Here is a 16,606-nt window from a genome sequence, read left to right on the forward strand (position 1 = left end):
TTACAATGGCTAGCCCCAAGTCATTATATATTTAAATTTTTTACTGTGCATTTTGCTATTTGCCTCATGACTCCTACATGCTTTGTTGACTATGAACTTTCTTTATCCAACCGTGGGACAGACTATGTTTGTTCCCACACTCGGGACTCTGACTCTCAATTGGTTTGGCCTCCCATCCTATTCTAACCACCTCTCGCCGGCTTTGTATTCACGTTACCTGATGAAATTGCTGTACAATATGATCTTGTTGCCATCTGATGCACATTCAGATGTTATAAATCAGCACTGCAGAGCTCTCCCTGTCCTATGCCATGCCTTGATTGTATTACTGTTGATGATACCTGGAAATGTGCATGTACACGCTGGACCATCTACTGTAACTGGCCCCAATTCTGACTTGTGCTCTAATATCTGCTTCACTGATTTCTGCTCTCGTAAAAGCCTGGGTTTTCTGCACGTTAACACTAGAAGCCTATTACCTAAAATTGATCAATTGAAAGTGTGGGTTCACAGCTCCAATCCAGATGTGTTGGTCATTACTGAGATGTGTTAAGGAAGAGTGTTTTATGTTAACCTTCCTGGTTATAACCTTTTTCGGCAAGACAGATCTTCCAAAGGTGGGGGAGTGGCAATCTTTACCAAGGATCACCTTCAGTGGTCGGTTGTCTCCACCAAGTCTGTCCCCAAACAATTTGATTTGCTGGTTTTAAGCATTAAACTTTTAAATATCTCTTTGCTGACTGTTGCTGGGTGCTATCTTCCTCCATCAGAACCGGCCTGAACCCTACCTGCCCTAAGCTCTCTCCTGGCCACTTGCACTAAGTCTGAATTTGTCCTGCTAGGTGACCTAAACTGGGACATGCTTAAACCACCTGACCGAGTCCTAAAGCAATTGGACTCCCTAAATCTTTCTCAGATTATTACCAATCCCACAAGGTATGACTCAAAACACTCAGAAAAGGCTACTCTCCTCGATGTTATCCTCACAAATAATCCTGACAAGCACAAAATCTGGGGAGGGGCCAGCTGAGTATTAGACTGTATCATCTGCATATACATGGATGAGAGAGCTTCCTACTGCCTGAGCTATGTTGTTGATGTAAATTGAGAAGAGCTTGATCTTCTTGAAGAGTGATCACTAAGGTCATTACAGAAAACACCAGACTGATACCTGTTTTGAACACTTCCAAAACAAAGGTCATGTGGTTTGGTAAGAAGAATGCCCCTCTCTCCACAGGTGTGATTACTCCCTCTGAGGGTTTAGAGCTTGAGGTTGTCACCTCATACAAGTACTTGGGAGTATGGCTAGACAGTACACTGTTCTTCTCTCAGCACATATCAACGCTGCAAGCTAAAGTTAAATCTAGACTTGGTTTCCTCTATCGTAATCACTCCTCTTTCACCCCAGCTGCCAAACTAACCCTGATTCAGATGACCATCCTACCCATGCTAGATTACGGAGACGTAATAGATGTTCTGAGAAAGATTTAGGGAGTCCCATTGCTTTACGACTCGGTCAGGTGGTTTAAGCATGTCCCAGTTTAGGTCACCTAGCAGGACAAATTCAGAGACAAACCGTCACTCCAAAACTAGCGGACCAATGGAGAATCATTGTCTACGCCTCCCTCTAAACCCCGCCCTTCACGGAAAAATAATGCCAAAACTTGCAAACGAAAAGACTGGCAGTGAAAGCAAAGATACGAGTAGCGTAACCAAAATGTAGTACATGCAGGCAAGAGCGTAGACAAAATGTATTCAATAGGATTGGTTGCTGGAAAAGTTTAACGATTTTTTGCATTCGTTAAAAAAATAAAAAAAACTAATTATTTATCAGAGTTTTGCTCTCGCTTTAAAATGATTTGGTTACAAGTTTTTGGATTTTGCCTTTGATGTCTTATTTTTGTTTACAGTTAAATACATTTTGCTTTCAATTGTTTGGTTTTTGATTTCAACATCCATTATTTCACCCGTCTTCGAAAATATAATGTTTACTTAACTTTAACATTAAATTTAATGTTTACTTAACTTTTTTGTTTAATGTTCACGATTTGTTTTCTTTTTAATTCAATACATATGACGTGAAATTGACCCCATAGATGTGTATCTTGTCATTATCTCCATAATAACAAACCTCCAAACGAGCTTCAACACCATTACAACACTCCTTCCGTGGCCTCCAACTGCTCTTAAACGCTAGTAAAACTAAATGCATGCTCTTCAACCGATCGATGCCCGCACTCGCATCATTACTCTGGACGGTTCTGACTTAGAATATGTGGACAACTATAAATACCTAGGTGTCTGGCTAGACTGTAAACTTTCCTTCCAGACTCACATTAAGCATCTCCAATCCAAAATTAAATCTAGAATCGGCTTCCTATTTCGCAAACAAAGCCTCCTTCACTCATGCTGCCAAACTACCCTCGTAAAACTGACTATCCTACCGATCCTTGACCTCGGCGATGTCATTTACAAAATAGCCTCCAGCACTCTACTCAGCAAATTGGATGCAGTCTATCACAGTGCCGTCCGTTTTGCCACCAAAGCCCCATATACTACCCACCACTGCGACCTGTATGCTCTCGTTGGCTGGTCCTCGCTACATATTCGTCGCCAAACCCACTGGCTCCAGGTCATCTATAAGTCTTTGCTAGGTAAAGCTCCGCCTTATCGCAGCTCACTGGTCACCATAGCAACACCCACCCGTAGCACGTGCTACAGCCGGTATATTTCACTGGTCATCCCCAAAGCCAACACCTGTATTGGCCACCTTTCCTTCCAGTTCTCTGCTGCCAATGACTGGAATGAATTGCAAAAAATCACTGAAGTTGGAGACTTATATCTCCCTCACTAACTTTAAGCGTCAGCTGTCAGAGCAGCTTACCGCTGCAGCTGTACACAGCCCATCTGTAAATAGCCCATCCAACCAACTACCTACCTCATCACCATATTTGTTTTTCTGCTCTTTTGCACACCAGTATTTCTACTGCACGTCCTCATCTGCACATATATCACTCCAGTGTAAATTGCTAAATTGTAATTACTTCGCCACTATTGGCCTATTTATTGCCTTACCTCGTTACTTCATTTGCACACACTGTATACAGATTTTCTATTGTGTTATTGACTGTATGTTTGTTTATCCCATGTGCAACTCTGTTGTTTTTGTCACACTGCTTTGCTATATCTTGGCCAGGTCGCAGTTGTAAATGAAAACTTGTTCTCAACTGGCCTACCTGGTTAAATAAATAAAAGAAAAAATCTTTGGTACCGATAAGTAAAGGATTTTAAGCGCTCTGCGTTCTCCCGTCAACGTGTTCCATACTAGACAGTATGCTCTCTGAAGCTTCGATCACATACGCAAAACCATATGCACTTCGTTACATTACGCCGGATGTCATGCATTTCAATTGGAACATCCCATTGCGGTTGAAGGCTCCGTTGCGAGACGAACAGCGCATATTTAGACATTTTTCAAACTTTTCCTCGTCTTCAGTCCAGAGTCCGTCGAAGAACAGGAAGTTACCAAACAACAGGAGATGGAAATATGTGGTTTTAGGTAATGGCTTTATGGGATAGCTAGCAACTTGTTGTGAACAATTACCCATTACTTAACGTGAGTACTATTTTTAATAGTATTGTTGAATAATACATAATACAATTATTGTATTGCCTCCCATTTAAGTGTATTGTGATAATGACGTTTGTTTTTTAATCATAATTATTAGGTGGAGCTTGCTAACTACAATGGTATTGTAACGACCCTGAGGTATCTTCAACCTAGCCTTGCTTTAGCTAGCTGCTGATCTGCAGTGCAAACTATCTTGACTTTCTATAAAGGTAGAAACAAGTTGAGGGAAAAGTAATTAAACATGTTTTATAACCTCAAGCTATATATTTATCCTGTTTCTTGAACGAAAAGGTCATATTTTGCAATATCCCAAAATAAATTCAATCTCTGACGAGAGACAGACTCTCCTCCATTTTGCGATTTTTACAAAGACCACACCAAAGATTTTTTAAACTAACCCAAGCTAGACCACAGCCTGTCCTTTCCAATGGAAACAAATTCATCCTAGTGGGCAGAGCCAAGTACAAGCTAGCGAAATTATATTGGCGCATTCTAGCAGGTATTTGCATATTTGTTAGGGAACGCCTACTCTGTAGAGTGCGCGTGTGCAATAACCCAATTCGCCCTTGCACTCCTTCTAAACAATGCAATTTTTTTTAAACTTTGGCAAAGGCTAAAATCTACAAAACGTAGTCCACTCTGTTCGTAACATGTTATAGTTTTGGAAACATTGAGATCAAATGTTTCATCGATGAGAATATTTGCATTATGTCGGCCAAAATTCATCTCGCTCAATCTTCTCCCACTGCCACGACTTGGCTTCCTCTCATCACCATATTTTGTAGTGAGTGCGTCAACCGGATGCTTCAAATTTATACAGCTGGTGAAATATCTGTCTCATCGTTCTGTCTCATTGTTCAATCTGTGACTAGTCTTTTCCGGTAGCCGGGCAAGACTCCGTGAAAACGACGTAAAGAAATACGTTACGATGTAAACGTGGCATCAGGTGTTATTGGAAGATCACCATTTAAAATAATGCAGAACTTAAGTGCGCATTTTGAAACATAACCCTTGATTCTAGCTACGGCAGCCATGTAGCAACTATATTACCACATTAGAAGTTATGGTGAGACTGTTTATTTGTTGCTTCCACCATATATCTAACGCAGTATAGACTAAGGAAAATAGATGTTTAATATTTTGCTGCTATTTTTTCCTGGACAGCACAGTAGCCTATTTAGTAAAGGAAATAGGCATATGTTGATCGTTCTATTCTCTGCATGTTGACCCGATTATGCACAACGGTGTGCTGTATCAATAGCCAGGTAAAGTGGGGCACTAACTCGCTTGTTACCGATATAATCTTAAAATGTACAATGAAACGAATTTGTATCGCACTGTAATTGTACTGGTTCACACACAGCGATAGGATGCCTAAAAACAATGGATTATATACTAATTAGCTATACACTGTAAAGTCAGACGTGACATTTAATTAAATAGTTAATGTTGCCATACAGTAGTTGAAGCTTTGGGTACAGTCTACACCTGGCTATTCATGTTATTTGGGTGTGCCTCCAACTTGAATAGCCTGAACAAAATTAATAACCATTTTTTTTTTTATAGTTTCTCCAGGAACATGGGATCTAATGGAACCGTGGAATGCTACAGGTAGCAGCAGTGTTTGTAGATGGTCGTACAGTTGGAGACTTTGAATTGGCTTTTCCTTGGCCAGAGATACTTGGACAATATCAAACGTGGATATCTACTTTTGTACACATTTTGCTGGAAGGATGAAAGCTATGAAAAGCAACCATATCAATGCTTTGCATACAGAGCTTCTTTTTTTTTGCTGTTCCGGTATGGTTGCTTTGGCATAAATTTTTACAACACTAGTAGGCCTGTAGCCACCACAACTCTTTCACACAGCCAACCTGGAAATTAACAGTTGTACAAAGGCGTTGCCCAACCCTAACATTGCAAACAGCTCAGAGCAAACATCCCCTTTTACATAAGATTTGTTAAATCATTATTGAGACCTGAATCTTTTTTTTTCAACTTTTTTTTACTCAACACTGCAATACTCATCTTTACCAATGCCTCGATGGAAAGCTCTGGCGAGCCAGCATTTACGGTGGTCCAGCCCTGTTGCCCAAGGACTAGCTTTATGTATCATAACGTTTGGCATCGTACTGCCGTTGTGTTGCCACAGGCTACTATATTCCTACTACTACATTAAATCGATGTACTTGAATGACATGAGCGATCAGTTTCTAGCGGAGAGCTACGAGAGAGGGCAGGAGGCTTTGGAATTCTGGGAGGCATCACGGTCTACCACTGGGTCGGCTGGCTTTTCCAACATCGCTAAGGGATCCGAGCTATTGATCACTGTGGTAACGGCCAGGCGAACGGAGGGCAAGGAATTTCACTACCTGCTTCAAGTGATGCAGCGGCTGGTGTCCCTCCTGAGAGGATGCGGCGAGGGGCAGCGTTGCGCCGAAGTGCTGGTGTGCGATGTGGAAAGCGGTCCCCTGGACAACGAGGATGCGGCGCTACTGGAGAGCCAGTTCCTGGTGGTGCGGAGGTCCCTGGAGGAGCAGTGGAAGAACCAGGCTCACGTCAACACCTTTGAGAAGGAGAAGAGGGACTACGTCTACTGTCTACGCAAAGGATGGGAGCTGGCAAGGCCCAAAAACTTGATGGTCCTCGAGGACGACGCACTACCCAGGGCAGACTTCTTTGCCGTGATCCGAGATTTGCTCTCGCGGCGCTTCGCCCTCCACACTCTCTACGTCAAGCTCTACCACCCGGAGAGGCTGCAGCGCTACTGGAACCCCGAACCCTACCGCATCCTGGAATGGGTGGGACTTGGACTAGTCGGGGCTACCGCACTCCTCCTAATCCTTAGTCACGGTACACCTTTCTCTTTCTCCCTCTCCACCACCCACCTCCTCTTCCTTACCTTGTACATCATGGTCGCCGTAGAGCTGGCCGGTCGGCATTACCTACTCGAGGCACGGCGCTTATCGCCGCAGCTCTACGCCGTGTCCCCGGCGACCGAGTGCTGCACACCTGCCATGCTGTTTCCGGGTAACTCATCACTCAGGGCGGCGGAGTACCTGGACGGATCATTCTGCGTCAAGGGCAATGCTAAGGACATGGTTCTGTATCAGATGGCTCGGACTATAACCGGAGAGAGAGCGCACAGCATAGAGCCCAACCTGGTCTCCCACATCGGGGCTTTCTCCTCAGTCAGGGCCAACCCATCCAGGCCTAGACTTCTTTGAGGAACAACTGAAAAGAGATTTGAGGCTGCGTCCCAGATTGCTCTCTATTCCCTATATAGTGCACTATTAGGGCCAATAGAGCTCTGGTCAAAAGTAGTGCATGTAGGGAATAGGGTGCCATTTAATCAGAGTTGGAGACAATTCCATTTCACCTCACGAAGTAAACTGAATTGACTGAATTTAAATGGAATTTACTCTAATCCTTTGATAAATATGACTGAATATCACCATACAGGGTTACCTAACACTCCAAATGGATACATGGCACTATGCTAGCATCCCTGACATATTCCCAAATCCAACCAATGGTGCCTGTAATGATAGTCCTTGATGGATATTGAAGGTCTTTCTCCAGCCTACTGTAAGATTTTACCCATCTAAATGGATCTATTTAACCCATCTAGGCAAGATCTATTTCTCTTATGCAATATTTGGGTACACTCCACACACATTGGGTACACTTTGGAATACAGTATGTTCTATGTTGGCATAACCATGTACTGCATATCCCCTGAAGGTTCAAATGAGATGTATCATGTAAAATACCAAAGCGTGTTGCTGTAGTTGTTGAACTAAGGCTAATGATAATCAAAGGATTAACAACTTCAATAGGTTGTTAAAATCTAATTTAACCATTGGACAATGGCAATATTGCTGGACTGTGACACTTTGAATGTCTGACACTTTGAATGTCTGAAAGAAAAACAATTAAATATACTGTTTAACCCTTAGTGTTTATTTCGTGATTTGATGCTGTGTGCTTACATCATACATGCTGTACACTGAGTGTACAAAATGTTTGGAACAGGTGCTCTTTCCATGACATAGACTGACCAGGTTAATCCATGTGAATGCTGCTGGGTTTTTCACGCTCCAGTTTCCTGTGTGTATCAGGAATGATCCACCACCCAAAGGACATCCAGCCAACTTGACAACTGTGGGAAGCATTGGAGTCAACATGGCCAGCATCCCTGTAGACCGCTTTCGACACCTTGTAGAGTCCATTCCCTGACGAATTGAGGCTGTTATGAAGGCAAAAGGGGGTGCAACTCAATATTATGGTGTTCCTACTGTTTTGTACACTCATGTTGACCTTAGACACTGTATAACTAGCATCCATGTGTTTTATCACTTTCTGTTTTTTGAATACTGCACTGTGTACACTTAACACTTCTAATAAAATAATACATAATGTAAAAAATGTTTGCCAATACTTAATTGATACATTGACTTTGGATGGAATGTTTAACTAATAGACCTGTTTATAAAACAAAACAAGTTTTCCCACTTTTCGATGTGGCCCTATACATACAGTGCACTGTGTATATATACATAGTAGTCACATAGCCTCGACTACGGAAGACTAATGCCCATTTCGTAAGAATGACAATACAGCGTTGATAGGTATGTTATTGTGAGACTAAATTAACAGGGACAGTGTATATAGTTAGTAGTTAGTTACTTATACTTACTTATATATAGTTACTTATACTGAACAAAAATATAAACGCAACAATTTAAAAGATTTTACTGAGTTACAGTTCATATAAGGAAATCAGTCAATTGAAATAAATGTATTAGGCCCTAATCAATGGATTTCACATGACTGGGAATACAGATATGCATCTGTTGGTCACAGATAACAAATAAAGGTATGGGCGTGGATCAGAAAACCAGTCCGTATCTGGTGTGACCACAATTTGTCTCATGCAGCGTGACACCTCATTCTCATAGAGTTGATCAGGCTGTTAATTGTGGCCTGTGGAATGTTATTATACTCCTCTTCAATGGCTGTGTGAAGTTGCTGGATCTTGGCGGGAACTGGAACACGCTGTCGATCCAGAGCATCCCAAACATGTTCAATGGCTGACACGTCTGGTGAGTATGCAGGCCAAGGAAGAACTGACATTTTCAGCTTCCAGGAATTATGTACAGATCCTTGTGACATGGGGCCATGCATTATCATGCTGAAACATGAGGTGATGGCAGCGGATGAATGGCAATGGGCCTAAGGATCTCATCACAGTATCTCTGCATTCAAATTGCCATCAATAAAATGCAATTGTGTTTGTTGTCTGTAGCTTATGCCTGCCCATACCCCCACAGCCATCATGGGGCATTCTGTTCGCAACGTTGACAGCAAACCGCTCTCCCACATGATGTCGTACCCATGGTCTGTGGTTGTGAGGACAGTTGGACGTACTGCCAAATTCTCTAAAATAACGTTGGAGGCAGCTTATGATAGAGAAATGAACATTAAATACCCTGGCAACAGCTCTGGTGGACATTCCTGCAGTCAGCATGCCAATTGCACGCTCCCTCAAAACTTGAGACATCTGTGGCATTGTGTTGGGTGACATTTTAGAGTGGCATTTTTATTGTTCCCAGCACAAGGTGCACTTGTGTAATGATCATGCTGTTTAATCAACTTTTTGATATGCCACACTTGTCAGGTGGATGGAATATCTTGGCAGAGGTGAAATGTTCACTAACAACATTTGAGAGAATCAAGCTTTCTGGGATCTTTTATTTCAACTCATAAAACATGGGACCAACACTTTACATGTTGTTTATATTTTTGTTCAGTGTAGTTACAAGACAATTATACGTATTTACGGTTTGTGTGACTACACATTGACATTTTTCTGTGCTTCAGATTTTCAAGCAACTCAAATTGTGCCTAAACGGCTCACCTTAACACTTTAGTTTTAGATCATAAAATTATGACAATAGTTGAAAGTACTGTGTAATACTGTATATGCACTGTACACTTCTATGTAACATGGCTGTAAATGCAAATATGTAGAGACACTGTGGAATCCATCCTGTTTTCTCCTATCACAGCCATTTAAATTACCATTGGCCTAATGGTGATATCCCTGAGCGGTTTCCTTCCTCTCCGGCAACTGAGTTAGGAAGGACACCTACAGTTGAATTCGAAAGTTTACATACACTTAGGTTGGAGTCATTAAAACTCGTTTTTCAACTACTCCACAAATGTCTTCTTAACAAACTATAGTTTTGGCAAGTCGGTTAGGACATCTACTTTGTGCATGACACAATACATTTTTCCAACAACTGTTTACAACTGATTATTTCACTGTATCACAATTCCAGTGGGTCAGAAGTTTACATACACTTAAGTTGACTGTGCCTTTAAACAGTCTGGAAAATTCCAGAAAATTATGTCATGGCTTTAGAAGCTTCTGATAGGCTAATTGACATAATTTGAGTCAATTGGAGGTGTACCTGTGGATGTATTTCAAGGCCGACCTTCAAACTCAGTGCCTCTTTGCTTGACATGGGAAAATCAAAAGAAATAAGCCAAGGCCTCAGAAAAAAGTATGTTTCATCCTTGGGAGCAATTTCCAAACACCTAAAGGTACCACGTTCATCTGTACAAACAATAGTACGCAAGTATAAACACCATGGGACCACGCAGCCGTCATACCGCTAAGGAAGGAGACACGTTCTGTCTCCTAGAGATGAACGTACTTTGGTGCGAAAAGTGCAAATCAATCCCAGAACAACCGCAAAGGACCTTGTGAAGATGCTGGAGGAAGCAGGTACAAAAGTATCTATATCCACAGTAAAACGAGTCCTATATCGACATAACCTGAAAGGCCGCTCAGCAAGGAAGAAGCCACTGCTCCAAAACCACCATAAAAAGCCAGACTACAGTTTGCAACTGCACACGGGGGCAACGATCGTACTTTTTGAAGAAATGTCCACTGGTCTGATGAAACAAAAATAGAACCGTTTGGCCATAATGACCATCGTTATGTTTGGAGGAAAAAGGGGGAGGCTTGCAAGCCGAAGAACACCATCCCAACCGTGAAGCTCGGGTGTGGCAGCATCCGAGTGTATATACACTGCTCAAAAAAATAAATGGAACACTTAAACAACACAATGTAAATCCAAGTCAATCACACTTCTGTGAAATCAAACTGTCCACTTAGGAAGCAACACTGATTGACAATAAATTGCACATGCTGTTGTGCAAATGGAATAGACAAAAGGTGGAAATTATAGGCAATAGCAAGACACCCCCAATAAAGGAGTGATTCTGCAGGTGGTGACCACAGACCACTTCTCAGTTCCTATGCTTCCTGGCTGATGTTTTGGTCACTTTTGAATGCTAGTGGTGCTCTCACTCTAGTGGTAGCATGAGACGGAGTCTACAACCCACACAAGTGGCTCGGGTAGTGCAGCTCATCCAGGATGGCACATCAATGCGAGCTGTGGCAAGAAGGTTTGCTGTGTCTGTCAGCGTAGTGTCCAGAGCATGGAGGCGCTACCAGGAGACAGGCCAGTACATCAGGAGACGTGGAGGAGGCCGTAGGAGGGCAACAAACCAGCAGCAGGACCGCTACCTCCGCCTTTGTGCAAGGAGTAGCACTGCCAGAGCCCTGCAAAATGACCTCCAGCAGGCCACAAATGGCCTCCCGGGTGGCGCAGTGGTCTAGGGCACTGCATCGCAGTGCTAGCTGCGCCACCAGAGTCTCTGGGTTCGCGCCCAGGCTCTGTCGCAGCCGGCCGCAACCGGGAGGTCCGTGGGGCGACGCACAATTGGCATAGCGTCGTCCGGGTTAGGGAGGGTTTGGCCGGTAGGGATATCCTTGTCTCAGTATGTAAAAATGTAATAAAATGTATGCACTCTACTGTAAGTCGCTCTGGATAAGAGCGTCTGCTAAATGACTAAAATGTAAAAAATGTCCCCATGAGTGACAGAACACTGAGCTAATCACGGTGCAACGCTCCTATTTTCTGCTGGCTTGCCACACCACCACAAAAAGCACTGAGCTAGGATTAAACACCTGCATTTTGGAGCTGCCTTACTCAAGAAAACAAATAAGAGACCATGTTTTTATGCAGCTTTATTAACTCAATGATTTATATATTCTTTACATTGTTTGCAAACTGATGTGACACTTATTATTGGCCAAAAACCAGGCAAGCCTATATTTTTTGGGGGTGCTGAAAATGTGGGGCTCAAAACACCAAATATTTGTAAATGTCCCAATATTTCTGGAGATCACTAAGTGCCTTATTAACCAAAATACCATTTGTAAAGATTGTGAACAACTCTGTACTCCTTATGTGTTCCCACATGGTCACAGGCATAACAAATAGCATGGGTGAACTCTTGATACTGTTGAATTAGATGGCGCTGAGCAGAAAAGTGTTCACGCCACTGAAAGTAGTGCAGATATGCCTCATCATCCTTGTCCAACTTCAGGAGGAATTCTGCCAGGGCTTTCGCATCTGGAAAGTCGTTAACATGGATGAAGGAATCTCCTGGGATAAAGTCCTCATAGTTTTGTCTGGGTGGGCCCAATACTACTGGTACAGTTCCTGCTGCAAGTGGTCCATTTAGCTTCTCGGTGATGTAGTCTCTGTGGACTGAGTTCTCAAAGGAAAGGTAAAACTTACAGCTGGAGATGGTATCGTAGTAGTCCTCATAGTTCAAGAAGCGGCCAAAGGCCTTGCCAAAGACTTCCACCTTAACGTGTTTGACAAGTTCTCTGTAATAGTTATACCTTTGGCCTGATCCAGTGGCAGGGTTATTGTTACTCACAATCCAGCAAACTAATTTATCTTTTTTGGGCAGCACAAAATCCTCCCCCTGGCCTTTCCTTGCAGTCAAGCGCCAACGAATAGGGATGTCTGCGTCCTGCCTGTAACTCAAGGTCAAATTGAAAAGGTTCTCTAGACCAGATAGCCTGTTTGTGTTTGTAGGAGATTCAACATGGAACCAGATCCACTTTTGGAATGGTGGCCTGGGTGATCGAGGCAAGTTGGATAAATCTCGCTTAATGGATTTGTGAAAGATGAGCACCCCGTCTGCCTTGTTGTACATTGACCTGTCATCAGTCAGGAGACAGCTATCAATGTTGAAGAGAGTGGCACAATCGCTTAAGTCAAACCTGTAGTGTTCAGGCCAGAACCACAACAGCATAATGGGCTTGTCTGGTAGGGTCTTAGCCAAGGAGCTGTTGTGCTGGCCTTGGGGTCTCTCTGAGTACTGAGGTGGGAAAGCAGGCAGGGGAGGGCAGAACAGAGATGGTGCTGAGCTGTAATGCATTAAAACCAGCGCCACAAATCCTCCTAAACTAATAATCGATATCAGAATGACACGTAAAACTCCAGTTACGTAAATGCTAGACAGCATTTTGGCTCCTGTAAAGAAAGAACATGTATCATTAGGAACTTGTCTGATTGTAACAATGGGAGAAAGTTGTAGTACTTTGCTCTCATCCTGTACCTTTAAAACAACTTTTTCATAATACCAATAATGAGCATGTAAACAAAGACCTATTAAGGCTGAAAATGTTTCAGTCCACGAATCAGATATCTACTATTTCCAATAGAAAACATGCACATGTCTCTCTCTTTCAGTACGTACCGGGTCACATCAGGAATCAATTTCTATATAATTAGTTCATCATTAACAGTTACTCTCTCGTTTTTTCAACCACTCCGCAAATTTCTTGTGAATAAACTATAGTTTTGGCAAGTCGATTAGGACATCTACTTTGTGCATGACACAAGGTATTTTTCCAACAATTGTTTACAGACAGATTATTTCACTTATAATTCACTGTATCACAATTCCAGTGGGTCAGAAGTTTACATACACTAAGTTGACTATGCCTTTAAACAGTCTGGAATATTCCAGAAAATGATGTCATGGCTTTAGAAGCTTCTGATAGGCTAATTGGCATAATTTGAGTCAATTGGAGGTGTACCTGTGGATGTATTTCAAGGCCGACCTTCAAACTCAGTGCCTCTTTGCTTGACATGGGAAAATCAAAAGAAATAAGCCAAGACCTCAGAAAAAAGTCTGTTTCATCCTTGGGAGCAATTTACAAACGCCTGAAGGTACCATGTTCATCTGTACAAACAATAGTACACAAGTATAAACACCATGGGACCACGCAGCCGTCATACCGCTCAGGAAGGAGACACGTTCTGTCTCCTAGAGATGAACGTACGTTTGTGCAAATCAATCCCAGAACAACAGCAAAGGACCTTGTGACGATGCTGGAGGAAACGGGTTTGCTGCAGGAGGGACTGGTGCACTTCACAAAATAGATGGCTTCATGAGGAAGGGAAATTATGTGGATATATTGAAGCAACATCGCACAAGCTTTAACTTCCTGACTGATGTCTTGAGATGTTGCTTCAATATATCCACATAATTTCCCTTCCTCATGAAGTGCACCAGTCCCTCCTGCAGCAAAGCACCCCCACAACATGATGCTGCCAACCCCCGTGCTTCACAGTTGGGATGGTGTTCTTCGGCTTGCAAGCCTCCCCCTTTTTCCTCCAAACATAACGATGGTCATTATGGCCAAACAGTTCTATTTTTGTTTCATCAGACCAGTGGACATTTCTCCAAAAAGTATGATCTTTGTCTCCATGTGCAGTTGCAAACGGTAGTCTGGCTTTTTTTAATGGCGGTTTTGGAGCAGTGGCTTCTTCCTTGCTGAGCAGCCTTTCAGGTTATGTCGATATAGGACTCGTTTTACTGTGGATATAGATAATTGTGTACCCGTTTCCTCCAGCATCGTCACAAGGTCCTTTGCTGTTGTTCTGGGATTGATTTGCACTTTTCGCACAAAAGTACGTTCATCTCTAGGAGACAGAACGTGTCTCCTTCCTGAGCGGTATGACGCCTGTGTGGTCCCATGGTGTTTATACTTGCGTACTAGTGTTTGTACAGATGAATGTGGTACCTTCAGGCGTTTGGAAATTGCTCCCAAGGATGAACCAGACTTGTCGAGGTCTACAATAAACTTTTGAGGTCTTGGCTGATTTCTTTTGATTTTTCCATGATGTCAATCAAAGAGGCACTGAGTTTGAAGGTAGGCCTTGAAATACATCCACAGGTACACCTCCAATTGACTCAAATTATGTCAATTAGCCTATCAGAAGCTTCTAAAGCCATGACATTATTTTCTGGATTTTTCCAAGCTGTTTAAAGGCACAGTCAACTTAGTGTATGTAAACTTCCGACTTCAACTGTAGCTAACAGTACGCTTTAACTTGAAATGAAAATGACTTGCTGACAAAATTAGAAACGTTTAATATATGAATGTAGCTAGCTAGTCTATTTTACCCGTATACATGGATGGACGCTTCTCCCTCTCTGTCACAGATGCCATGGTTGCCCTTAGTTTGAAGATGTAATCCTGAGACATGTGCTTTATACAATAGCCTTCTGTGTGTTCTCTTTTCGACTCCCTCTGCATATTTGCAATCAAACACCAGAATTTGCTCCATTTGCTTAGCTATCATACTCTAATTCCACTGGGCATTCCAATGATTTCAAAACTCGGTCCTCCAGAAAGTGGAGATAACACTTTTGCAGTTCTACTATGTGATATCTTTCAAAAAAGCTGCATTAGAAAGGATTACCTACACATACTGACCAGCTCATGTTATAGACAGAAGCTTGCTACATGGCAGACCAATCCAAACTCAACTCTCGGGATGTCCAGCCCATTCATTATCTCAGCCAGCTAGCGGGAAGATTCCTGACGTTTTCCGCGGCTAAACCAACTAGGCTCATAATTTAACAATTGTTTTCGTATTTACAGATGGTATACAAGTTTTTATGAAGGCACATGAAAGCGTACATGTTCTAGAAGGCATTTTTGCCCCCCCAAAAAAATGGCTCTCCTGTCAAGGAGTGACATACGCCTAGTTTCCTGAAATTAGTCATTTTTGGTACGGACCAAAAATCTTAGGAACGTTGAAATCAAGGCCGCTGGACTACACACAAAAAAAGTCACTGTCAGGCCATGCTTAGTAGGTAATAAACCCTACCTGGTTACAATGAGAGCAAGATCATTTGTATTTGTCTTTATTTGCAAGTCAAGCACCGATCATCATGTCACAAGCGTATAAATAAGGCCCCTAAAATTGTATACAAAATGGCTGGAAAATAAAATGGTTTGATGGAAACATGGCTAATGTTATCAAAAGCAAAGTAAAGCATTAATGATCAAAGTTTAAGGGATGCTGGCCCATGTTGACTCCAATGCTTCCCACAGTTGAGTCAAGTTGGTTGGATGTTCTTTGGGTGGTGGACAATTGTTGATACACTTGGGAAACTGTTAAGCATGAAAAACCCAGGAGCGTTGCAGTTCTTGACACACCCAAACTGGTGCTCCTGTCACCTACTACCATCATAGTTTGGGATTTTTTTGCCCACACTGGCACATATCAGACTGCTAATACAGGACTATTAAAGGCCCAGTGCACTACTTTTGTGAAAAGTATCGCCCCCAGGTGCAGTGTTGCCAACTTAGCAACTTTGTCGCTATATTTAGCGAGTATTCAGACCCCTCTAGCGACAAATTTTCAATGAAGCTAGCAACTGTTTCTGGTGTTATTGGGGACTTTGAGACTCTGACGTGAAAGCACGTATCGTTCTTACTCTTCTCAACGAGCAGCGGGTGCTGCCGTGGGGGCCCGGTCCCTCCCAGCTTTGCAGTCAGAGCAGGAGATGTTCACCCCTACTTCCCGCATCTATGACTAACATACAACGTTCAAAGGCACTTAAATGTTTTGTCTTGCCAATTCACCCTCTGAATGGTACACATACACACGCCAGTATCTCAAGGCTTAAAAATCCATATTTAACCTGTATCCTCCCCTTCATCTTCACTAATTGAAGTGGATTTAACAGGTGCCATCAATAAGGGATCATAGCTTTCACCTGGATTCATCTGGTCAACCT

At 42.6% G+C, this 16,606-nt stretch overlaps 2 protein-coding genes across 4 annotated transcripts; one reads left to right on the forward strand and one right to left on the reverse strand.

Moving 5' to 3' along the window:
• Positions 1–3,362: 3,362 nt before the first annotated feature.
• pgap4 (post-GPI attachment to proteins GalNAc transferase 4) lies at positions 3,363–7,727 on the forward strand. Of its 3 annotated transcripts, none has more exons than XM_039015849.1 (2): positions 3,363–3,616; positions 5,198–7,727. In XM_039015849.1, the coding sequence occupies exon 2, from the start codon at positions 5,668–5,670 to the stop codon at positions 6,856–6,858; it is 1,191 nt and encodes a 396-aa protein (XP_038871777.1). In that variant the 5' UTR covers positions 3,363–3,616; positions 5,198–5,667; the 3' UTR covers positions 6,859–7,727. The 3 variants fall into 3 exon arrangements, with proteins under 3 accessions (XP_038871777.1, XP_038871797.1, XP_038871787.1); XM_039015869.1 differs by lacking the exon at positions 3,363–3,616 and adding an exon at positions 4,489–4,697; XM_039015859.1 differs by lacking the exon at positions 3,363–3,616 and adding an exon at positions 4,705–4,896.
• A 4,112-nt stretch (positions 7,728–11,839) lies between these two features.
• Positions 11,840–13,030, reverse strand: LOC120022436 (4-galactosyl-N-acetylglucosaminide 3-alpha-L-fucosyltransferase 9-like). Its single transcript, XM_038966335.1, has one exon. It carries the CDS (start codon positions 13,028–13,030, stop codon positions 11,909–11,911), a length of 1,122 nt encoding a protein of 373 aa, XP_038822263.1. The 3' UTR covers positions 11,840–11,908.
• Positions 13,031–16,606: the final 3,576 nt, after the last annotated feature.

This window comes from Salvelinus namaycush, chromosome 2 (assembly GCF_016432855.1).
Source record: "Salvelinus namaycush isolate Seneca chromosome 2, SaNama_1.0, whole genome shotgun sequence".
In the NCBI taxonomy this organism is placed as follows: Eukaryota; Metazoa; Chordata; class Actinopteri; order Salmoniformes; family Salmonidae; genus Salvelinus; species Salvelinus namaycush.